The following is a 24,070-nucleotide window of genomic DNA, read 5'->3' as shown; positions in this document are numbered from 1 at the left end:
TTATTATTATTTAATGAAACATCTTTGCTTTTAGATTGGAACATATATTTTTCAAACTTAGTGCTAATGCTGGTCTCACTCTTCAGTGATCAGCTGATCTTGGGAGGTAAGGAAAAAAAACGTATTTCCATTCTAGATCTCCCTTCCAACCATGACACTGAGGAGATCAGAGCACGAGGCCACGGCTGCAGAGCTGTGTTCTGCTCACTGGCTCTGTCCCCACTGGCTGTGTTGACTGACAGCTGCTTACTTTGCTAATTGTCCTTCCTCCAGGCTTGCCTCTCTGAGCACAGGTGTCCATCAACTCCCAATGTCTAACTTGTGTGTTGCGGGGGTCAACACAAGTCACCCCAAGATGTGTCTCTCTGTGGTATGTAGATTGTTTTGAGCTGAAGGCAACAAGACCCTGTGGGCTCAAGAGGAACTTCTGTTCCCCTTAACTACCTAGAACTTTAATTAGGGGCCCTGTCCATAACAACAGATTATCAGAGATAACCTTTTTTACCTATCGATAGGGAAGTGAAAACTAATTACTAAACATCTGCTCTTCTCCTCATCCTGCAATGACCCTCTGAAGCCCCAAGGCACCTTACCTCATCCTTAGCGCAGAAGGCTATATATATCTCATTTTAACTTTCTGTCCCCGAACTTGTCCTGTATGTGGGGTCTCTCACTCTCTCATGTATACAGGATTCCCATATATATGTATGTAATTAAATTGGTCATTTTCTCATGTTAATCTGTTTCATACCTATTTGATTATTAGAACAACCGAAAGAACCTTGAGGGTAGAAGAAAGTTTCTTCCTCCCTCACAAACTCATGACTTTCCTAAATGTATTCTTTGGGAGCAAGATGCTAACTAAGCCCAAATGACCTATCACACATCTGAACATAAGAAAGGGAGTTTGGATGTGCAGTAGGAGCATAGGAAATTAGACATCAAAAAGAATGGCTTGGTAATGACAGTTATGAGATAGTAGAAATAGGAAGCCAAGTCTGAATGTTTTTTCTTATTTAAAAAGCCAACAATGATCCCTCTCCTTTGGCTAATACTGGGAAGAGAGAAGTTGAAGGAACCTTACAGATTATATGGACGAGCCTCTTCCTAAGGTCCAATGAGTGAGAATTCCTGGTCCTAACTTGTCAGATCCTAGAAGCCCCTTCGAAGGCTGGGTCACTAGAAGGGAGTGGGGGAGGAAGGCCAGTACCAGGCAGCCTCTGCTCCGTAGCTCCAAGGGGGTGGGGAAGGCAAACCCTGGCCATCCCTGGGTCTGTAGCCCTTTTGTGTAAGTGCCTGGCAAGGGTGACGTGGGCTGTTCCCCTGAGCACAGCTGCAGCATGGCTGGGAGGAGGCAGGCCTAGGAGCACCGCCCTCCAAGAACCCTCCTCAGGCTTTTTCAGTGGAGGGGACATGCATCCTGAGGGTCCCCACTTGGCCTGACCCTGCTGCAGGGGCTCTGTGTCCTCAGGGAGAATGGGGGTGGTGGGTTTCCTTCGCTCCTCTCTGCCCAGCTGCCTCCCCAGCCTCCTCTTCCTCCTCCAGTTGTCTTGCAGCCATGCAGGTAAGGTTGATCTTTATTCCTGCCTTAGGGAGACCCTGAGAACAGAAAGGCTAGTTTCCCTGGGCTCACTTCCTTCAAGCCATCCTCCAGTTGCCATGTAAATTATCTTTGTGAAATGTAGATGTGCCAGCCTCGCCTCTTCTCAGAAAACCTCAGCGGCTCCCTGCAGACTTCAGAACAGAGCCCTAACTCCATAATATGACCTGAACTCCAGGCTCTCCTTGAATTTATTCTTACCTTTCTGAGGTTTGGGTTTCTCACCTATCACGTGGAGGTATAATAATAACAGCCTCTTGGAGTTGCTGTCAGGGTTCAGTGAGATTAGGTCCATAGCACGCCAGTGGTGCCTGCCCCACGGTGAGTCTCCCTCAGTGTCTGTTGGGTTGTAGTGTCTTGTCGTGCCTGAGTTCTGTGCCACGTGATCAGGCACTGTAAAGTTTTGTAGAGGAGTCCTGTGCTCATGTGCTGGGGAGAAATGAAATAAATAGAAGATAGCATCCCACCCTCAGGGAGCCACCTACCGGAAGGCCCAGTCCTGCCCTCCCTCAGGAAACTGTGGCAGGTGTGATGGAGAAGCCAGCCTTATCTTCCAGTAGCTCCTAGTCTCACTGAGGAGACACATTCCACATCAGAAAGAGATGGGGAGTTTGGACAGGCAGGGTCCAGGAGGCACAGGAGACAGAGCAACCTCCAGGGTACAAGGTCTCAGAAGAGTTTGGGAAGAGTATGGGAACAGGAAGAGGGCTGAGGAATGGTGGACAGGCAGCAGTGGAGGAATAACAAAAGCAACACCCCTAAGGGGAGAGTAGGGACCAATTCAGCCAAGTCCAAACAGGAAGGTGCACGGGAGAACTGAGCTGCTATATGCTAGAAGGTCCACATTCCAAGGTGGAGCCTTCAGGCGGGGCTGAAGGATCAGGGATGGACAGAAAGTGGCAGAAAGGTGAGCAGCAACTGTCAAAGTGACCACATGTTAGAATATTCTGTCCAGAGCACTCACGATATCTCTATAACCAGAGACCTTTTATTGGTACAAATATTCAAGAAGAAAAACTGAGCTCTTTCCTGGCTCTAGAATGCCATTTAAAACGTTTATTCAAAATTCCATTAAAAAAATTGAGTATCTTCTTCCTTTCCTGTTTTGAAGCAGCTGTTCCCATGGCTGGCTTGTTTGTCAAGGTTCCCTCTGATGCTGTTTCTTTTCTCTGGTGTCTTGGACAGGACAGTTCAGAGTAATAGGACCAGGGCACCCTATCCGGGCCCTGGTAGGGGATGAAGTGGAACTGCCATGTCGAATCTCTCCTGGAAGGAATGCTACAGGTATGGAGGTGGGGTGGTACAGGCCACCCTTCTCTCGGGTGGTTCATCTCTACCGAAATGGCAAGGACCAGGATGGAGAGCAGGCGCCTGAGTATCGGGGCAGGACGGAGCTGCTGAAAGGGGCCATCGATGAGGGGAAGGTGACCCTCAGGATCAGAAATGTGAGGTTCTCAGATGAAGGAGGTTTCACCTGCTTTTTCCGCGATCATTCTTACCAAGAGGAGGCAGCAATGGAACTGAAAGTGGAAGGTGAGTAGTGCCATGTAATACTGGGTATCATCCGTTGGGTGGCCAAGGCCTCCCTTTGAGATTTTAATCATTCTCTTACTTAAATGAGATCCTCCAACCCAAACATCTCATTCCTGGGAATCCATTCCATAGAAGTACATGCATCAGGACAGACGCATTTATGTACGCACCCACATGTGTGTGCTGCATCATTATTCAGAGTGGGAGAGGACCAGAATCAAGGCAATGCCCGTGAGGAGGGACGTGACTGAATACATATTGTGTTCCCTGCCAGGAAAGTTATGCAGCCATTAAAAAGGCTGTTTTACGGTTATAGTGATGGCTTGGAGGCATTCCACAACGTATTGCTGAGTGATAAAAGCAAGCTATACAATGTAGGGAGGGGAAAAAAACCCCTATGTTTGTGAATATATATATTATCTCAGAGAAAAGTATGCAAAGAGATCCATTAAGTTAATATAGTTCTCTTTGGGGGAAGAGGGGTAAGGAAAGAGGATGAGGTATGATCCAATCAAAGAAGAGAAAAGGTCATAATTATCCTTAGGATTTTGTTTATCCACTCATATAAGAGTATGTATAACATGTATGTGTGTGGTCACAGATAGAGAAAATTTAAAGAAAAAGATTTTTAAGAAATAAAATAGAAAAAATGATAAGTGGAGACAACAAAATCCAAAATAATCAATTTCTGATTAGTTTGTGCTACTAGAAAGGAATATGAATAACCTGCAAGTTAATCAAAGTATCTGCATGGGCTTTTTTCCAAGAGTCAAGCTGATCAAATCTGATATGTTTGTTTTATTAGATGAGACACATTATTGAGAAATATATTGCTGGTACACATGGCCCAAGTGAATAAATAAGTAAAACAAATGTCTGAATATAATCACAGAAATAAAGAGATGTCACCTGTAGATTTTACTTCCACCACTTCCTTTCTCCAGAATTTTGTTTTCAGTTTGTTTTGTGGGTGGATGACTTTGGAATTTTTTTTGTTTTACCCCAGAATGGTTAAGATGTGGACAAGCTGAACTAGACAGAGGGGAGCTTAGAAAGTTAATTGCTGTTTAATTGAAGAACAAAACTGTTCTGAGGGCCTAAGCCTCAGGTCCTTTCCCTTTCCCACTTTCCCTCTCCCCACCTGCAGCAACACAGCAGACAATCCCTCAGACACTTTTGTATCCATCACTTTTGTATCTCCAGGGAGACTGTTGTGGGCTGGGACCATAAGGTGGCATTGTATGCAGGATAACAAAGCACTGCTTCTAGACAGATTGCAGGGATGTGAAAATAGCTTTGTGCGTCACAGAATGTTCTCCGTACAGCTGTTTTTATTGGGAGATGTTTACCTGCAAAGAAGTCTGACAGTGAGGACCTTTCCAGTTTGCAGAGTTTCCTCTTTCCTGTTCCATAACTTCCTAGCTCAATAACTGTCTTCCCAGTACACCACAGAGAGAGAGAGAGAGAGAGAGAGAGAGAGAGAGAGAGAGAGAAAAGAAAAGAACGAAGAAAAAAAAGAAAAAGTAACCTAAAAATTCTGCCTCAGGGAAGAACGTATTCCTTTGGGTTGGTTCCCACATTCCAGCCCTTTCCCTCCCATCTCCTATCCTGCATGCCTAAGAGTCTATACAAAGAGTGTTTTACAACTACACAAGGGACTGCCTGGCCTGGAGAGCCAGGAAGCTGAGGCAAATTTAGGACTAAAATGCTATGACTGTATTATTGCAAGTTTCAGACGTCATTACCTCCCCTCTTTCTCTAAAGAGTTTTGTTGTCTCCCAACTTTTTTTCTTGTCATTTTTGTGATTTTATTAGTAGTTAGTTGTCTCTAATCCTTTCTTTAAACTCTTCATTATGGAACTTTAAAACGTATACAGAAGTAGAGAGAATAACAATGCCCATCACTGCCTACAACAATTATCAACCAAAAGATAAACTGTTTCACCCGACCCCACTCATTACCACCCTCCCCAACTGAATTATTGAGGCCCAGGCAGCATTACCATGCCATCACTAAATCCTCAAGAATGAGCCACTCAAATATAAGACGCTTAAAAAAAATTATGTCTACAATATTACTATCATAGTTTTAAAAATTAGCAAAAGTTCTTTAATGTCAGCAATATCCAGTCTGTGTTCATATTTTCGTTGTTTCATAGGTACATTTTTATAATTGGTTTGTTTGAATCGGATTCAAACAAGACACACACATCGGTGTTTGCCCTGTGCGTTTCCCACAGTCCAGATTTTGAGGATTTCATCCCCTGTATCTCTCGAAAACTGATAGATTATAGATACACATTCAGATGTAGGTTTGATTTATTTTGCCAAGCATACTTCTCAGATAATGCTACACCCTTATTGCTTTACATCAGAAAACTCATGTCTCCTGCTCTCTTTTTGTGATTCTAATCCTTTGTTAAAGTGCAAAAGTGGAAAAAAAACCACCAAAAAACTGAAGTGTGTACTTGCTAAATCATGTTACTACAGGTAACTTCCAGTAAGAACTTGAAAGTAGAGTTTGCTGCATTTTTCTGTGACTGTATTAAAACTAAGAAACCCTCCTGGACCATTTAATGCAGCTTGCTGTGCCTTAATCCCTACTCTTGATGGCATTGTGTTTATCTCCCCCTTAAAACAGAGAATGAGATGAAAAGGGCTTGACCCCAGCATGGCACACTGAGATCAGATAGATGGAGTTTGGGAAGAACAGACCCCAACATGGGAAATGGGTGGGCACCGGGAAGCCGAGTCTCGTCCTCATTACCCACCCCTCTCCACATGCACTGTTACCAAATTCTGGGGTCTTTCTTTCTCAAAAACTCCAGAAAAGGTGTTCTTAACCCTTTTGGGTGTCATGCACACCTTTTGTGGACTGTTGAAGCTGAAAAGCCCTTCTTAGAAAGATGTTTGAAATGCATAAAACACATTTGTGTTGAAATAGTTACCAAAATATTAAAATAACAAAATATGGGGTGGCCCCAACAATTAGTGTAATTTCAAAATAGTGATGAACATTAAGTGATATTTTGAGATTTCTGCAACAACTCAAAGTGATATGAAAATATTTGTGGTTTTATTGACGACAAAGTCACAGGTTCTGTTCATATTGTTGTGATGTGTTGCCTACAAACATAGTCGAAAGAAACACTAAATTTCAGTTTAAAGGTTACTGAAAATAAATACGTACCGTTTTCTATTTAAGTTCACAGACCTCTTGACTTCTGCACCTCCACCACTGTCCTACTTGAAGCTCCTGTGGCTTTTTCCTTTCACTATCACCGAGGCCTCTTAACTGACTTCCCTCGGGGTCTCCTCTAGTCCTGCAGCGGGTAAATCAGATCTTGTCACTCCTCAGCTGGGGAACTGGCCGTGTACCCCTGTGGTCTTGGGGGTCAGGTCTAAGTCCCTGGGCTGGTTCTCAAAATTCTCCAAAATTACCCCAATATCCAACCTCGAATCCTGTTCTAAACCTGTAGCCCTCTTAGAAACCCACTGTTCCCTCCAGGCTGAGCTCATAGGTCAGTTCTGTTATCTTCCTTGAATCTCCGTGATATCCGCGCCTTTATTCAGCCTGATGTACGGAGGCCCTGGCGCCGCGCTGGGTGTGGCGGACACAAGGGGGCAGCTGCCGGTTCTGCTTTTCAGATCCCTTCTATTGGGTCACTCCCGGGGTGCTGGCTGTCATCGCGGTCCTGCCTGTGCTGCTCCTGCAGGTGTCCTTGGGCCTCGTCTTCCTCTGCCTGCAGCACCGACTGAGAGGTACACACTGAGGGGACAGCTGGGGTCCTGCCCGAAATGAGCTGGCCTCTTAGGGCGTGGTCAGCTAACATTCATTTGTTTGAATGACTTCTGGGCTCAGAATTCTGCAATAGCAAGTTTTACATAGTACCAAATACTTTCCCCCCCCCATGTTTGTATGGTCATTTAATCTATGACAAAGGAAGCAAGAATATACATTGGGGTAAAGATACATGGAATCTAGTACAACAACAAAAAAACTGAGCTCAGAGATACAGAGAACAGATTGGTTGTTTCCAGAGGGGGTGGGAGGTGGCAGTGGGTGAAATAGGTAAAGCTAATTTTTTTGTACTATCTATGGTGCTAGGTGGGTGTCGTGTGGGGCGGCCTGCGGGGCCTCTGGTCCTGCTCCCCACATAAAAATGCAGGACATAGTGCATAGAACACCCACAGAGCCATAGGTAGGGGAGTCATACCACTGTATTCTCGCTGGCGGCCTGGGGAGACACATGCAGTAGTAGCCACACGATCCGCAGTCCGCCATTCACTTCTCTGCCTCCCAAATACTTTCGTGTGGATAATAGGACTTTGCATCTCCCTATGAGGCAGGGTGGCATGTAACAAACAGCCCCATTTTACAGAGGCGCAACTACCACCTGGAGTGGTTCTGTGATCTCCTCAGCCTGACAGCTGGTAAGTGGCAGGGCTCAAGCCTAACCCTCCTCCTCTGGCCTCAGGATCCCGCCCAGCAGTGTCATGTAACTGCGTGAGAGCGGACTTCAGAGTCAGACAGGCCTAGGCTGCCAAGTTTAAATAAAAATACCGTAAGTAAAAGTTTCTACCACGTAACAGGTCTTGAAAAACTGTTTCCTCCTTTCCATTCAACAGTAGGGACTAGGGTTCAGCTGTGGAGGAAGCTCCTCTTTTGTGCCCAGAGCGTCCATTCTGAGCCTTCTCCCCCAACCAGGTATTCTCAAGGCCAAAAGCACTGAGGACCTTTAATTCTTCTCTTCCCCTCACGCTCCTAAGAGGATAAAGCAGCAAGGAAGGCTTGGAGTACGTGAGGAGGGTGTTGCTGGGATCAACAATGGTGTCTTTTCTCCCCTTGAATTCATCCCAGAAACAGTTATCTACTCCTCCCACATGGAAAAGGCCTTCAGTCCATATGGCTGGGCAGAAAGAACCTGATCAGTGAGTTAGGCAGCCTGGGTTTGAATCCCAGCTTGGGTACTGACTGGAACTCTCCAAGCCTCAGTTGCCTCGCCTGTCAGGTAGACATGACATCCTCCCTCCTAAATTGTAAAGGAGGATTAAACTGGGGAATGTTATGTAAAGTGCCAGGTACAGAGCTGGTCACAAAGTAGCTGCTCAACTAAACGTTTAGTTCCTCCCTTCCTCATTCAGATGGGAAGTGGCTTTACATTTGCAAAGTGACAACCAGCAGGGTGGAGTGGCAATGTGAACTGAGAACTGCCCAAAAAAAGAAACAAAGAGCAGTGGGAAGGTAATAAAACCTTGTGTTGGTTTGAGGCATTGCTGTCTACCCTGTTCTCCACATTCTTTATCTCCAGTATTTATGCCAGACAATAGCCAGGGAAAGAGCTCCAACTCTTGGCTCCAAATCCAGTGCTCCTCCCACCCAAAGGAAGCTCCCGGGCTGGGCAGACACTTGCACAAAAGCCCAGGGTGCTGGGTGTGGAAAGGCCCATCTAATGCCAGAGCAGGAACTAAAACTTGCTTTTTCTATTTTAGGAAAACTTCGAGCAGAGATAGGTGAGTTCCAGGCACCTTCCCTCCTCAATCCCTCCCTTCTGGTCTTGGCAGAACTGAAGTGGTCATTTTCACAGACCATATTGGCCTCTGTCCCAGTTCCCTATGCTCCCTTTGGGCAGGAAAATCACATTTAAAACCCCCAAAGCAGCCGAGAACTGCAGAAAATCTCATTTCTCCTCCCTGCTGTCCTCCACAGTAGACACAAAATCCTACAGCTTCCCTCCCTCCATCACATGTCACTGCGTCAGGGCTAGAAACAATGTTAAGTGATTAAATAAGAAAGCCTCGGAGGAGGAAGTATCGCCTTGGAGTGCCTGCTAAGCCCCTCTCCATTTGTTCCTCTTTCAGAGAATCTCCACAGGACTTTCGGTAAGTGCTGAGGACAGGTCCTCCAGTCATCTTGGTGTTTCACTGGGGAAATAAAGGCCCCTGGCTCCTGGTTGGTTTTCTCCCTTCTTTTTCTTTCTTTGAATAAGTCACGTGCATCTAGCATTGGTAATAGAATAGCAAATACATACACTACACTTTTGTGTCAGGCACTAAACTAACAGCTTTACCCTGTTAACTCATCACAATCACTGTAGGCACCTTATTTCTTTTCAGGAAATACAAAGGGAAGGTAAACAGACCCTTTGCACAAATACTTGATGTCTAGTTGGGGAGGTGATACATACATATGGATTAATTGGAGAACAAAGTACATATATATCAACTGAACTCACCTGGTGGCGTTTTCATGAGTACACAACACATGAGTAACTATACATGACTAATCAGGGAAGGCTTCTTGGAGGAAGAGTGAAGACACACCAAGCCCCACTAGAATGTCGTTCAGGTTTGTCATTTCAAAATACAGATAAACATAGGCAATATTTTCAGATTTCTGCAACACGTTAGGAAACACTATATGGAGAGGGCTGTGTGGGGCGTATGGCGGAGCACCATTAATCCTATTTGTTCTGTGCTGAATGGTTCAGATCCCCACTTTCTGAGGGTGCCCTGCTGGAAGATAACCTTGTTTGTAATTGTGCCTGTTCTCGGACCGCTGATTGCTTTAATCATCTGCTACAACTGGCTCCATCGAAGACTAGCAGGTACAGTGAAGAGGCAGCAAACAGGACCAGTAAGCAGTGGAGGCCGAGTCAGTCCTGAGGGGGAGACAGAAGGATGACCCAGGGTTCCCAATTCAGGGAGCAGGGGGTTCCTTCCTCCTGTCCCTTTGGCCAACCCCAGGCTTCTCAGAGCCATGAAAAGAACCACTTACTGAGATCTGCAGGGTCCCTTAGAGAAAAGGGAAGGGTGACTCCTTGGAATCTGCTCAGGGAGGCAGTGGGGAGGGAAACAGTCGCTTCCACCAATCACCTATTTCTCTTTGTTTTCAGGGCAATTTCTTGAAGAGCTAAGTAAGTTTTCTCCTCCTTCTTATAAGCTGAGAACAGAAAAACAGGAAAGCAGCAAGAGAAAGAGGGGGGCTGTTGAGGGATGGAAGCCAGAGGAAAGGAGGGGGCTGGCTGCATGGATGGAGGGAAAAATCCCGTGAGGCAGGAGCCCACACACCTGCTTTCCAGGTGGCAGGGAAGGGGAGGCACTCCCACCTGCTGCCTGTTCCACCTTCAGGACCCCCACCCAGGTGGACCTCATCTCCCATTCCCTAAGGTAGCTCCTGTGCCTCACCTTCAAGACCATCCTGAGGCAGGCATTCAGACAGGAGGACCCTAGAGGGCTTTTCCCCTCTCTGGTTTAATGGTTTCATGACAGAAACTACTGACAGCTTTTTCAAGTTATTTTCTCCTCCTTTCCTAGGAAACCCCTTCTGAGTGATGCTGCATCTTGGCAGAAGTGGAGAGCCTGGTTGGTCCAAGGATTGGTCCTTGGGGATGTCGCATTCATCAAGTTGCACACTCACTGGCCTCTGTGCTGTGGGGATGGTCCCATGTGCACTTCCAGGACCACTCGCTCTAAATTCCAAATAGGATGGATTTCTCTCCTTCTTTCACCTACCTTTCCCCAGCTCTTTCAGTTTTTGTTACCTACATCTTTCAAATTCCTCTGTCTGGAAGCCCTCCCCCTTCTGCTCTTCACCAGGACCCCTGTGCTGGACAGTAATGCACAGGAGGGTCTGCCATGAGCTGAAGATCAGGAGCCGCCTCAGAGCAACCTGCAGCATGCCAACTTTGCAAATGGTTGTTTTTTTCCAAGACCTCAGGCCCGATGGGCAGGGCTGAGGTGTGGAGGCTGGAAGGGAAAGAACAAGATGAATCCAAGATATCAAAGACAGCGAGGTGAGCTGCAGAGTGAGGACCCGGGAGAAGCCCATAGGATGCTGGCCAGAGCTGCATCTTGCCCCGGCAGCCTACAGGGGAGCTAGGGAAGTAAAGGATGCAAACTGGGCCACACACCCGCTTTAGAGTCTTCCCTTTTACTTCTGTGACTTGTATCGATGGGTCCCTCAAACTCCTTCCCTCGTCTCATCCTTTTCCTCCTGTTTTCATACCTATCAGAGTATCCACTGATTCATTCAGCAATTACACGTGATGGTTTATGAGACACAAAGAAACAAGCTAGGTGCTAATTAATAATACAAGTTCCCACATGCCACTTCTTGTTTCTTTTCCTTTCTGTATTTCTTTCATTATCCCCTTGTCTCTCTTCCTCTACCCCAGTCTCCTTACCCTGGAGGTCAGTCTCAGGAAAACCAAACGCAAAGGAATGCTTCAGCCAGAAAGACCATTTATTAATGTTCCAAGACCCTCATGCCTCATTTACTTTTTTCCCCTGCATGCCTTCTCCCTTTCCTCCTCTCCTGGGCTTGGATCCTAGGAGATCCATCTCCTTTCCTGCCATAGAGACAGCATCGTGAAAGAGGCCAAGCCACTGGCCCAGGGTGGCCCAGCATTTCTGAGGACTGTCCCAGCACAGCCCCCTGCCTTTGTAGGCCCCCCAGTGACCCACAAGATCCTCCTTCTCCCCGAAGCAGAGGTCACAGACAGGGCAACGGTAGGCCTTCTGCTTCCAATGAGCCTGCTGGTGCCTGACCAGCCCGGAGAACGAGCTAAAGGACTTACCACAGCAGAAGCAGCTATTTGACTGCTCTGTGAGGTGAGCCTTCTGGTGCCGGGAGAGATGGGCCTTCTTACTAAAAGTCAAGGGACAATAAGGGCAAGAGAAGCCCTTGAGTCTTGAAGGCTTTGGTAGGTAAGACTTGGACCTGGAATCCAGGCAGCAGGCTCCAGGGTTGGCTGCCTGGGGCCTGGTCACAGGTCCTTGTGCCTGGTTCCTATCTGTCGATGGCTGTGTGGGAGCTCGAGGACCCTTGGTTCTAAATATGGATTCTTGGGCCCTGGCCACCAGTGCATGGCTCCCAGCTGCAATCCCCTGGCTCCTGACAGCAGGTTCCTGGGTTCCAGCAGTGGTGCCTGGAATCTTCACGATATGCTTCTGGTTTCCAGCCACTGGCTCCTGGTTTTGGTGTGTCTTCTGGTGGCGTTTGAGCTCAGACTGGTCCCGAAAGCTCTTCCCACAGAAGGGGCATGAATGGGGCCGGTAACCCAGATGGACACGGCGGTGACGACTCAGTCCAGAAGCATCACAGTAGGTCTTGTCACAGAGTGAGCAACAGAAGGGCCTCTCCCCCCGATGCATGCGTCTATGATAGCTGAGGGCCTTGGGGTTCTGAAATGACTTCCCACACTGGCTGCAATTGTCAGTCCGCTTAGGATTATGAATAAACTGGTGGCTATGAAGGTTGGAGCGCTTGCTGAAACACCTGCCACAGGTGTGGCAGGAAAAGAGGGGTCCAGCCCAAGATGCTGGGAACACTGGGGTCCTGCCCATGGACCCAGCTGGAGCAGAGGACAGGCCTGACCTTCTACAAGCAAGGAAGACCTTGTCATCGCTAGTCCCCTCATATCTCAAACTCTGACAGTGCCCTTGAAGTTCCTCCTTCTTGCCTCCTACAATGAATGAGAAAGAATAACACAAGATTCACCACAAAAACCCCAACCCTCCATTCAGTCCAAGCTTCCCTCTTTCTGCCCTCGCTCTCCCAGCCAACACATTCATCCTCACTCTTGGACCTCATAGACTGGAGTTAAAAATAAACTTTTGGGTTTTTCAAATTAAAAGCAAATAAAAATTTAACTGGAATCCTTCAACAATTAAAATTTTAACTTATAACCACATTTTTTGAAATCCATTTCCTCTCATTTTCAGTATTGCTCACACTCCCTCCGATAGTCCACTGACACCCACAGGTGACCTCATAATAAATCATGCAAATTGGGACACTTGAGTGAAAGTGGTATTCACAATCAAGCTAGGCTGTGAAGTTTCCAGGACTGTCCTGGCCATCCAGGAAGTGTGGTCAGCCTGGCCTTCCATTTCTCTCAAGTCCTTATTCTACTCTCAGCAAGTGTCCCCTGCTCCAATCAGCATCAAGTTCATCCTCTTCTTTTCCTTTTTTCTTGGAAAAGTCTTTTTCATCAAAGGAGGGCCACTGACATAAGCAATCTACAATCCTTAGAAACGAGATATTCCCTTGTCCCAAATGGCTTACATATTCATCCTTTTAAGCCAAGGGCCTCAAGCAGATAGCTCAAGGTCTCTTCCAGCTCCAAGTCTGACCAGGTTGGAAGGGTATGTACTAGGAGACCATCTACAGAGCCCTCACTCCCTTAGGCAGTTTCTATCCTTCCTCTCTCCTTGTAATTCTTACCTGAAGGGAGGCCTTCTCTGTCGGGGTGACGGAGATCTGCTCTCCACTGTTTCTCTTCTTGTTTAAGCTTGGTGATCAGATCTGGATTAGACAGAAAGAGTCTAGCTGGAGAGTGGGAAGAAGAAAAGGAATTGAGGTCCCAGGCTTGGACCTTTCATAACAGATGGGGACAACCTTCTTTTGTATCCTTGGTATAAGAACCATAATCTGGGACACATAGATGCAGGGAGGGGACACTCAAAAGGCCAGTTCCTAACTAAGTGCCTGATACATAACAAGAGAGACTCAGCAAATACTGATTGCATATTTTGAGAACATTGTCATCATGTTACAAGTGTTATCTTTGCCTCCAGGCAGGCTTTCATTTCTTTTCCTTTTACCCTGAGCTTAGTGACCCAGATCTTTCACAACTGAAAACCAAAGGTCAGTGGAGCTACTTGTGAGCTGATCTACCTGCCCGGGGAAACCAGAGGTCCTAAGGCCCTGGAACAAGGGGCTTGCTGAGGGAACCCCGGCCTCTTACCCACAGACACCAGGTTTTTGAAGGTTTCTGACATAACATCCTGGTAGAAGACCCTCTGACTGGCATCTAGACATTCCCACTCTTCCTGGGTGAAATTCACTGCCACATCCTCAAACGTGACTGGCTTCTGGAAGAGCAGGAGAGACTCAGGGAATCTGTATACATACAGAGACAGACATCCAGGCTCAAGGTTCAAAAAACTAAGAGAAAAATCAAACCATGGAAGTCGGGGAGGAACATGAAAAGACGGGCACCAAGTCAACAACTGTAACGTATAGAAAAGTAAGGAAGGATGGAGAGGAGGGAAGAAAAATACAGGAGAAAAGGGAGACGTATACACTGAATTTTATAGGAGGGGAAGCAAAAGGAAAAAGGCTGCCAGTCTGATGAATTTCAGGAAGCACTCCATGAAGGAGGCAGGGTGGTGCAGCAGACTGAGAAAGGAAGGCCCTGAGGCCCCGCTTCCTGGGTGTCGTTCAGAAGGAAACAGTCTGAGATTCCATCTGACCTGCAGACAGGGGAACGGATGAAAGAGCTCCTGGAGCCTAGGACCTGGTCCCTCCCTCTCTCTAGCTTGGTCTCCTCACCTTCACCCAGGCCTTCCACCAGCACTCTTTGCTCACAGCTTCCTGGTCCACATGAGGGAGCAGCTTCTGTACAGGCTTGATGGGGTTCAGCTGGCCAAACGCCTTCTCTTCCATGGCGTCTCTTTCTCGCTTTACCTGCTCCTGGCCTGGCCCCCAGGACTGACTGGATGCCTGCCTGGGGCTCTCCACCTCCCAGTAAATGAGCAGATGGGGAGGCTTTCCAAAGTCTCCAGGGTTTGATGTGGCTTCCTGTGACAAATATATCTGCTCCAAGGAGCTATCTTCCTTTTTTCTTCTGCTGTCCAAACTCTACTCTTTCACAACTGAGAACTCCTTTGGTTCCCTAAAAGCCTAGACTACAGAGTTCAGCGACCTGGTCGCCCCGGGCTCAGCTGCCATTGTCCAAGAATGCCAGGTTGGAGCTGTGAAGGCACCTGCCTTCAGTTTCACGCTGCGTGTGACCACTGGCTGGTGCTCACCTCTAGGAACCTGAAGTCAAAGAGAAACACACACACACACACACACACATCAGCAAGAGGTGGAGTGAGGAACAACAGCTTCCCTGTTTGGTCAAGGAACTCCAATAGTTACTGACCTTCTGCTGTGTCGTGTGATCCTCTCAGCACTGTCCTGTCAGGGAACAGTTATGAGCTTCTTTTTAACTAACCTAAAGTGCAGAGACGCTACGTTTCTCAAGGATACTCTTCGTCCACAGCAGAAGCAGTGTGCAAAGCCCAGACCGCACCACTGAGGACATGATTTCCACTGTCCCAAAGTACTTTCTAGAGCAGCAGTGCAGTATTCTGTAAAGAAAGCATGTGCCAGAAGTAACCAGCCCAAGACCTGTCACAAACGACTTTACACAATTCTCTTCATTCTGATCTGGTTTTGTCAGAAAATGAGATTAAAGGAGACACTCTCTAAGATCCCATCTAGGAGTAACACATATACAATTCTGTGGGTTTTTAACATATACAGAACCTTGTAGAATAAAAATAGTGGTAACAACCCAACAGCAAACACTTACTCAGGCCTCACATGAGCCCAGCAGTGGGGTTGCCTGCCCACCGGGAAATGTCTTGCTCTGCTCTGAAGCAAACGTGGCTGAACTCCTGCTCTTCCTGCTGACAGCCACTCACTCCACTGCTCCCTCTTGATATGGAATTAGAATAAAGACATAAAAACCTGTTGACTTGTTTTCTTTCACTTTTTTGGACAGGTGATGGAATTGAAAATACCAGCAAGGAAAAGGGCATGACAATGGAGTTAACAGGATAGCTAAAAAGAAAGTTGACATGAAAGGTGCATTCCTGGGATCTGAGGTTGAGTCCTTCCCTCCCTTTCTCCCTCCCTCCCTTTCCTTCCCGACGATTCACCATCATTCTGTGAGGTGCGCAGGTCTGGCTTATTCTCCTACTCTCCAGAACACATTAAAGGTAACATTTCCAAACAGCATCAATAATAGTATCCCCAAGACGCTGGCTTTCCTGCTGTCGGGTACGCAAGACCCACTTCTGTCGCTAGTCCTCAAAACAGCATTTCCTGGAGTGGGCAGGAAGACTCCCCTGGTCCAGACTCTACCTCTCACAGTACTTTCTGCGTCCGCAAGTCCCGGAACTCCAGCCGGCTGGCGCCGAGTGTCCCGGGCTGGGGCTAAGCCAGACGCTTCGGGCGCAGGGGTCTTACCTGGTCGGGGACCTGTCCCCGCCCTCCCGGAACGTAACCCCCCGAGGGAATGTGGCGCCCGCCATCTTCCAGGCCTCCGAGTCCAACCCCATCGCTGTCTAACCCAAAACCGGCCAATGGTTCCCCGCAGCACTTCTGAGAACGAACGGGACCCGCCCTGGCCTCGCCCACCCGGGAGCTCCATCACTCGAGTTTCCTGCCCTTCAGCCACGCAAAACAGCCGTCGAGCTCTCGCCCCTCCGCTCAGTCTCTCCGGGACGCTCCCAGCGGCTGCCCGGCCCTGCCGCCCGCCCTCGGCCCGGGGGTGCCGCCCGCAGGGACCGTGACGGTTTGGCCCCCCTCCGCGCAGTACGGCAGGCGCTCAGAAACCCGCACTGGGTGGGGCGTCTGTGCGCAGAACGGCCCACGGACAGGGACGCTAAGGCCCGATGCGGGTCTGCTCACCGAAATTTCCCTTCTGAGATCCCGCCTTCCTCAACACGTGCCGGGAGCCCCTCCCCGGCGCCGAAAGCCCAGCGTGGCCGGAGCGGTGGGAGCACCGGGCCACACCCCTGCCTAAGCCCGGCAGCCCGAGGGCCCCGAGGCCGGGCTCTTCCAGGACCAGAAGCGCATTGCTCTCCCCGCCCGCGGAGACCTAGGGCGGGGCAGTGCGGGACACACGCGCTCCACCAGCCCAGGTCACGCGAGCTCTACTGCCTTCCGTGCGACTCACCAGCCAGGACTCACCAGCCGAGACCTCGGGGCGCAGGGCTTCCCGGGGGCCTGCGGCGAGCCCGCCCCAGCCCAGGCACTCAGGCGAGGGGCTCCCGCGAGGCCGCCCGGCCCCGCTCCCTCTCAGCTCTCCAGCCCACCGCGTCGGCGGCCGGGTGACTCAGCTGAGACTGTGACCCGCCAGCGTCTAGTGTTGACAATCTAAGAAGCCTGAAGGGAAGAGACCCGCCCCGCCCCCCAGCCCACCCCTCCCGCCAATTGCAATCGCTGGTGCCACCTAGCGCTAGGATCTTTCTTTATTCTCATCCTTCATTTACTCTTGGGAAAAGGATTAAATTTTATTGTTTTATTTTTAAAAATGTTTAATTGGGGAATATTGGGGAACAGCGTGTTTCTCCAGGGCCCATCAGCTCCAAGTCCAGTCGCTGTTTTCAAACTTTAGTTGTAGGGGCGCAGCCCACCATCCCATGCGGGAATCCAACTGTTGCTGATAGCTCGCGCTCTAGCCAACAGAGCCATCTGGCCGCCCCAAAAAGGATTAAATTTTAAATTTAAACCTCCAACCACCTAGAGCCCAAAGGACAAAAATGAGACCTTCACAGAAAGCGACATAGAAGCACACATCATCTTAGAAAAGCAAGGGCAAAATGGGCCTACACGCAAGGGATGGTGGGCTGCGCCCCCTGCAACTAGTGACAGGCAACTGGACCTGGATCTGAGCTGCGCCCTCCACGACTAGGCCTGAAAGGACAACTTGAACCTGAATGGCACCCTCCACAACTAAGATCAAAAGGACAACACTGTTCCCCAATAAAGTCCTGTTCCCCTTCCCCAATAAAATATAAGAAAAAACATTTACTTTAAAAAAGGGGGAGCGTACACAACTGTGATATAACTGGTGGGAGGGGGAGCAGACAGGTAGGGGAGCAGAGAGGACTGTGCCCAGGTAAAGTTCTACTTACCCTGGCTCCTTACCAGAACCCAATTCATCCTTTCTCATAGGCTATTTATTTTTTTAATGAGCCCAACGGAAATATTTAACATTGCATGGGGTTTTACAATTTACAAAATACTTTTGTAAATAGAGCCTCATTAAATCCTCACAAACACCATGGGAGGTAGGAATTGTTATTCCATCTTTACAGTTAAGGAAACAGGCCCAGAGACGTTGAGCCTGGCCAAAGCCCACATCCTGCTGCATGGGGACCTGAACTAGACCCTCTGCTTTCAAGTCACCACATTGGTGTCTGCGCTCCATGGTTGGTAGTGGAGGGCTGGCAGGTGCAGATTTTAAACCTCTCAGTGTTCCCAAAGTACCTGACACAGTGCTCTGCCTTATGGACAATTCATATTTGGGGACTGAGGAGTCTCCAGATAGTTGGCTGGTCGGGAAGTGGCAGGAAAAGCATGAGGCTGAAGCAGTCATGTGTGTTACCACCATCTTCAGACCAACATGAAAATGGGCTGGGGGAGGGCTGGCAAATATGCTTCCCATTAACCATGAAGAAACCAAACCAGCCCTTCAGAAAAAGACAGTATCTGACCCTGCACTGGCATGAACCTGCCTCACTTGCTTGCCTTCATCCCAGCCCTGGTTCCCAACCACTTTTTTACAAAATCAGGCAACTGGCCCAGGGGCCACAGTTTGCCAATGTGATTTGATCCTCAAATCTTGAGGATCAGCAATGAGCTATGGGATGATTAGAGCATTCATTAAGAATCATTTTAGACCGTAAGTTTGGAGAGAAAGGGATTGGGGTGGACCCAGTTTTATTCATCTCTGCATGTCTCAGCAGCACTCACAAGGCTTGCTTTGCAGTAGACACCCAGCTGGGTTATAAGTCGGGTTTCTCATTGAGACAGGAGAGCAGCATCAAACCCACCATGCTGCAGTGTAAGTCTAAAACAGAGAAGCAACCATGAAAGAGAAACGGATCCAACCCTGATGACAGAGGCTGAGGCACATTCTGAAGTGGGAAGTGGGATGGTGACAAGGGGCTATGCTAAGGTGGAGCAAGATATGAGACAGACATTGAGGTTTGAGTGTGAAGACAATGAGCTGGAGGAAGAGAGCTGGAGAACTGGGTATTGTGGGAACTTCTATATATGGAGCCTGGGTTTGACAGAAGTGAGGGCTGATAAGAAGGTGAAAAGGGAGGAGCCCTCCTGCTTCTGATCGACATGGTTCCAAACTGACACAAACCCTTGCGCTAACCACAAGGTTAGTGACAAAGACCCTGATCTGAAGTTTAGCAACAGCCAGGGCACCATGTGGGCAGCTGTCTTTGAATCAACTTCCTGATTCTCGATCTATAAACATTGACCCAATCCTTTCTCATTAATAGGATATAAATGGAAGACCTCCACCTCACTGTCACCACCTAGTAAGCTGTGGCAAGTTCTCTACGACTGGAGCTCCACACACCTTGAGAGCTACTGTGGGAAGAGGTCATTGAGAGGACTCATCGGGGACCCGGGCAACAAGAGGCTGTTTACCCCCTCCTGTTCTCTCTTTTTTTTTAGATTTTATTGGGGAAGGGGAACAGGACTTTATTGGGGGAACAGTGTGTACTTCCAGGACTTTTTTCCAAGTCAAGTTGTTGTCCTTTCAGTCTTAGTTGTGGAGGGCGCAGCTCAGCTCCAGTTGCAGTTTTCTAGTTGCGGGGGGCACAGTCCACCATCCCTTGCGGGAGTCAAACCAGCAACCTGTGGTTGAGAGGACGCGCTCTAACCAACTGAGCCATCCGGGAGGCAGCTCAGCTCAAGGTGCCTGTTCTATCTTAGTTGCAGGGGGTGGAGCCCACCATCCCTTGCGGGACTCGAGGAATTGAACTGGCAACCTTGTGGTTGAGAGCCCACTGGCCCATGTGGGAATCCAACCGGCAGCCTTTGGATTTAGGAGCACAGAGCTCCAACCGCCGGGAGCCACCGGGCTGGCCTCCCTCCTCTGTTTTTGGAATGTATGTTCCACCCACCATTCCCACACTAGGAGCTGTTTCAAGGACATAGCCTTGAGTGAGTAAGAAGTTGAGACCACCTGGACTGAATACGTGACTGAACCCAGTTAAGGCCTCTATATAAATTTTTAAGATTCTTACGGATGTGTGCAAAGATCTACTTGTCTCACAGCCAGCCACGACAAGCCTCATATGTAAGTTCCCTTGCTTGTTGAACCTGCCACCTACCAATGTGGAGTGGCCTGCCTCTCAATCTCAGTGCCAGTTATGCAGAACTGAAAATGGATGCTGTCACTCTACTTGGTGGGCAGAACTCAAGGCCATTTTCATGGCTCTCATCAATACTCCCCCTGATCAGCCTTCCTATAATTTTACTGACTTTTGGGCTATTGCCAATGGCCCAGCTGTTTGGTCTGACACTTGAAAAACTAGACTCATTAGACATCTCTTTGGAGCTTCAAACTGGAAATAAACCATTAACTGTTGCCCTAATCATCTGGGTTACTCAGGTGAGTACACATAGGAAGAGCCTGTTCTCTGATGAGACCAACTGGAATCCAGCTGCTGATGGAGCCTGTTTTGTGCAGATTGTCCTCAGTGCTGCCTGGATCCATCAGCATACTGGTATGGGAGTCTCGGTTCTTCTTGCTGACCCAGTGAAGAATCAAAGGTCAGTAAGCTGATTAATGTGCAAGCAGGGTTTATTAGTGACATGTTCTCTTCCCTGATACGTTCTCAGGGAAGAGAACAGGCCTAGCCAAAGTGAGAGAGTCAGGATCCGGGTATTAGTGATACATTATCAGGGAAGAGAATGGGCCTAGCTGAGGTGAGGGAGAGTGGGAGAGGAGAAAGGGAGAGAGGGGAAAGGGGGAGAAGGGGAGAGAGATAAATAGAGAAAGGGGAAGAGAGCAAGGGCCAAAGAGCTCGAGGGAGGAAGAGAGAGAGAGAGAGAGAGAGAGAGAGAGAGAGAGAGAGAGAGAGAGAGAGAGAGAGAGAGCACGCCCTTGTCCCGGGGACTTATAGTTTGCTGGATGGGGTGAGGGAGTTACGTATTGATTTGGTGGGAAAAGTGGTGCATGCTCTTCCACGAGAGGGTTTCACCTCCTAAGATACGTGGAGGTCTGATTCAGACCCTTATCTTGCTCCAGACCACCTCTTGTCATCTGTTGTAAAAATAGATACGTGGTGGGGGCGGCCGGTTAGCTCAGTGGGTTAGAGCGTGGGCTCTTAACAACAAGGTTGCTGGTTCGATCCCCACATGGGCCACTGTGAGCTGCGCCCTCCACAGCTAGATTGAAACAACTACTTGATTTGGAGCTGATGGGTCCTGGAAAAACACACTTAAAATAAATAAAAGTTAAAAAAAAAAAAAATAGATACGTGGCTGGAGGCAGTAAATCAAAGCTAGTTAGGAGCTTTTTCTGTAGGCTCTATGGACCCCCTCACACCCCTCTCCTCCTACATTTTCTAACTTCTACCTAACAATACCAGACATGGCAAGAAATTAACTATCATAGACTGGGCACAAAGTAAATGATTCATTTTGATTTAGACCTGTGACTACTGCCAAAAATCGACCTATGTGTCTTACAGTGAGGGAGCCCACATAGCAAGGGGCATTGTCCACACTTACTCCTGGAAGAGAAACTTCAGTGGATCTTTGACCCTCTCCACTGTTGACACTTTTTTAGGGCAGTGTTGTTATTCTAGTCCAATCAGCTTACTCCAGCCATACCACTGTGGCCCTTGAAACTAATCTGTCATGTTTTGTTTTCCAGACTATTTTGAGTCTGACAATAGTGTGCCTTTATCATAAAGCCTCTTGACAATGAACTGATAGTCATGCTTCCTACCTTCATTCACAGGCTCAAACAGCCTTCTTAAGAGTTCACTAGAGGGTGGCCGTTGGTTGGAGTGCTGTGCTCCTAGCACAAAGGTCACTGGTTCGATTTCCACATGGGCCAGTGAGCTGTGCCCTCTACAGCTAAGAATGCAGGCAGTGGCTCTCCCTGGAGCTGGGCTGCCGTGAGCAGTCAGAGGTTGGCGTGAGCTGCCGTGAGTGGCCGGTCGCCAGCGTGAGTGGCCAGCAACCATGTGCTGCCATGAGTGGCAAGCAGCTGGCGAGAGCTGCAGTGAGCAGCTGACCAACGACCGACTGCCTCAGCCGGGGGAGCGCAAGACTCATGGTCAGCATGGGCCAGGGAGCTGTGTCCTACACAACTACCTGTGTCCTACACAGCTGCCATCCCTTCAGAGACAAATGAAATTTGTGATGCTAATCCATGATATTATAATTAGATCTATTTAAAACAAAACATCGGTCGAGAAACAACGGTTTGAACCAGGGTTGTGGGGGAGGCAAAAAAAAAAAGTTGACTAGAAAGGATCTTTCACTCTTTCTCTCTTACCTGTCTCAACTTCGTCACTGAATGCTGCTGTCCCCCAAAAGGATCATCTCATGGCCACTTTCTAAGTAATGACCATATGAAAGGGATGGAGGTTATACAGACCTACAGGAAACTCCTGCACATGATGCTCGTTTTCCCTAAAAGCCCAACAGCAACCCCAGACTGGCCTGGCTGAGAAATCCTTTGGGTGGCAGCCCACCAAAAAGGGGTCCTAAGAGATTCAAACTTAATTCTGGTCCAGCTAATTGGATTCTCTTGTTGGATTTACTTGGTCCTAGATTATAAGGATAATGACCACTTGACTGAGTACATTGCTCATGAAGTCCCAAATCCTACACAGACCAAAGTGGAGGGCACAATGGATCCCTGTATGATTTATAAAAATTTTCTTGGTCCCTTCTGTTGAAATAAGGAAGGATTCTGATTGGTGCCACTTAGGTCACATGCCAGTCCTTATAGCCAACCACTGGCTACACTAATGTCAATCACTATGGTAGCCAAGAAAACAGGGTACAGTGACTGGCTGGGACTTGAGAGGGAAGCAGTTCTTTAAGAGGAGGAGAGTGGGATTTTGTTTACCAGAGAAAGAGACATAGGAGAAGCAAAAACAGAAAAAACTCACACTTAGAGAACACAACTTTATGTATATAAAATATACAATACCTGGGTATGTCACATTCACATCCCAGAAAATTTGAGAAGCAGATTGGCTACATTATTTAATCCTTTCAATAGATTTTTCTGCCAATATGAGAGACTTTAGACAGTTTGTTCTCAACCAAGTCAACTAATTTCCCTGGAATCAAGATATGTTGATGATTAAATGAAAAAAATATACGGTGTTGTGACACATGGCAGACACTTAGTAAGTGTTCTGTCTCTATGCCACTACCCTTCTTCTACGGGGTTATCAATAAAAACATGAGCCATGATAGATGAGGTACAGTTTATTCACTATTTAAATTGACAGAAGAGAACAGGTGAATTTTAGAAAGCCTAGGCCATCATGGCATTGCTTACCTGCTACCATCCCTTCAGAGATAAATGAAATTTGTGATGCTAATCCCATGATATTATAATTAGATCTATTTAAAACAAAACATCGGTCTTGTCTACCTTACATCTTGAGGTTCAATTTTCAAGCACTTCAACTTATATGTTTAGAGACAGTATCAGAAAGTGCTTTCATCAGTTCAGTCTTACCTCATGTACCTGATTTAGTATGAGGGTTATAGTAAGCTATCTCCTTTGTCACCTACCCTTGTAAACTGAGGCTTTGATTTGGGGCTTTCTTAACTCTCGATTGTTGGTTTAGCTCAACCTAAGACTGAGACTTATCCCACCCCTAGTAGAACCCAATTCAATAGTCCTACTACCCTGTTTTGTCAGCATTTCCACTCCTATTCTGTCTTTTGTCCTGAGTCCTGTAACTGCTTGCTAACTGCACCTCAGTCCAGTTCCTTAAATGGGTTCCATTTGTTCCCTACCTGATCTCCAGCTCCTCAGGACTACATTTCCTTGCAGTCTTTTCTCAGGACTGGATTCCTACCCTTGAATTGTTGATCCCTCTCCCATGCTGCCTTTGCTGCCAAATGCCTGTCAGGTCTTCTGCCTGTCCTCCTTTTTCCAGGCCATCCTGTCCTTTGGGTTTAGCTGCATGGAGCTCTTTGATGACTGAGTAAAGGGGGATTTAGTGGATTGGGGAGCACTGAAGCCAGGATGCAGGCATCTGAAACTTGGAATTGAAGGAATGCAAAGAAATAACATGGTAGCCTATTTCAATGAGAAAAGCTTCAGCTATTTATAGGTTAATAGAAATGATCCAGTTGAGAAGGAG

General features: G+C 47.9%; 2 protein-coding genes across 13 annotated transcripts; one reads left to right on the top strand and one right to left on the bottom strand.

The window, feature by feature from the left end:
• The first annotated feature begins 1,325 nt into the window (after positions 1-1,325).
• On the top strand, positions 1,326-11,258 carry MOG (myelin oligodendrocyte glycoprotein). 2 transcript variants are annotated; one of them, XM_081045296.1, is made up of 8 exons: positions 1,326-1,564; positions 2,786-3,133; positions 6,782-6,895; positions 8,627-8,647; positions 8,996-9,016; positions 9,625-9,741; positions 10,030-10,050; positions 10,451-11,258. In XM_081045296.1, exons 1-8 carry the CDS (start codon positions 1,477-1,479, stop codon positions 10,462-10,464), a joined length of 744 nt encoding a protein of 247 aa, XP_080901422.1. In that variant the 5' UTR covers positions 1,326-1,476; the 3' UTR covers positions 10,465-11,258. The 2 variants fall into 2 exon arrangements, with proteins under 2 accessions (XP_080901422.1, XP_080901423.1); XM_081045297.1 differs by having other exon boundaries at positions 1,440-1,564; positions 2,791-3,133.
• Positions 11,259-11,277: 19 nt separating this feature from the next.
• Positions 11,278-17,080, bottom strand: ZFP57 (ZFP57 zinc finger protein). Of its 11 annotated transcripts, none has more exons than XM_081045285.1 (7): positions 16,870-17,057; positions 15,499-15,623; positions 15,067-15,274; positions 14,472-14,960; positions 13,885-14,011; positions 13,362-13,466; positions 11,278-12,600 (listed from the first exon to the last, which is right to left on the bottom strand). In XM_081045285.1, exons 4-7 carry the CDS (start codon positions 14,583-14,585, stop codon positions 11,399-11,401), a joined length of 1,548 nt encoding a protein of 515 aa, XP_080901411.1. In that variant the 5' UTR covers positions 14,586-14,960; positions 15,067-15,274; positions 15,499-15,623; positions 16,870-17,057; the 3' UTR covers positions 11,278-11,398. The 11 variants fall into 11 exon arrangements, with proteins under 11 accessions (XP_080901411.1, XP_080901414.1, XP_080901417.1 ...); XM_081045288.1 differs by having other exon boundaries at positions 11,355-12,600; positions 16,884-17,071; XM_081045291.1 differs by having other exon boundaries at positions 11,355-12,600; positions 13,885-14,008; positions 16,870-17,026.
• Positions 17,081-24,070: the final 6,990 nt, after the last annotated feature.

This window comes from Rhinolophus hipposideros (genome assembly GCF_964194185.1).
Source record: "Rhinolophus hipposideros genome assembly, chromosome: 3".
NCBI classification, from domain to species: Eukaryota; Metazoa; Chordata; class Mammalia; order Chiroptera; family Rhinolophidae; genus Rhinolophus; species Rhinolophus hipposideros.
The sequence above is the reverse complement of the archived record's forward strand: the minus strand, read 5'-3'. Positions and strand labels throughout refer to the sequence as shown.

Excerpts from the sequence above, each read along its gene's own strand:
- MOG (XM_081045296.1), top strand. The coding sequence starts at position 1,477 with ATGGGGGTGGTGGGTTTCCTTCGCTCCTCTCTGCCCAGCTGCCTCCCC. Across the intron at positions 3,134-6,781 it reads AATGGAACTGAAAGTGGAAG|ATCCCTTCTATTGGGTCACT; the intron begins GTGAGTAGTGCC and ends TCTGCTTTTCAG. Across the intron at positions 9,017-9,624 it reads GAATCTCCACAGGACTTTCG|ATCCCCACTTTCTGAGGGTG; the intron begins GTAAGTGCTGAG and ends TGAATGGTTCAG.
- ZFP57 (XM_081045289.1), bottom strand. The coding sequence starts at position 14,585 with ATGGAAGAGAAGGCGTTTGGCCAGCTGAACCCCATCAAGCCTGTACAG. Across the intron at positions 14,012-14,471 it reads GGTGGAAGGCCTGGGTGAAG|AAGCCAGTCACGTTTGAGGA; the intron begins GTGAGGAGACCA and ends CTGCTCTTCCAG. Across the intron at positions 13,467-13,884 it reads CAAAAACCTGGTGTCTGTGG|CTAGACTCTTTCTGTCTAAT; the intron begins GTAAGAGGCCGG and ends CCCACTCTCCAG.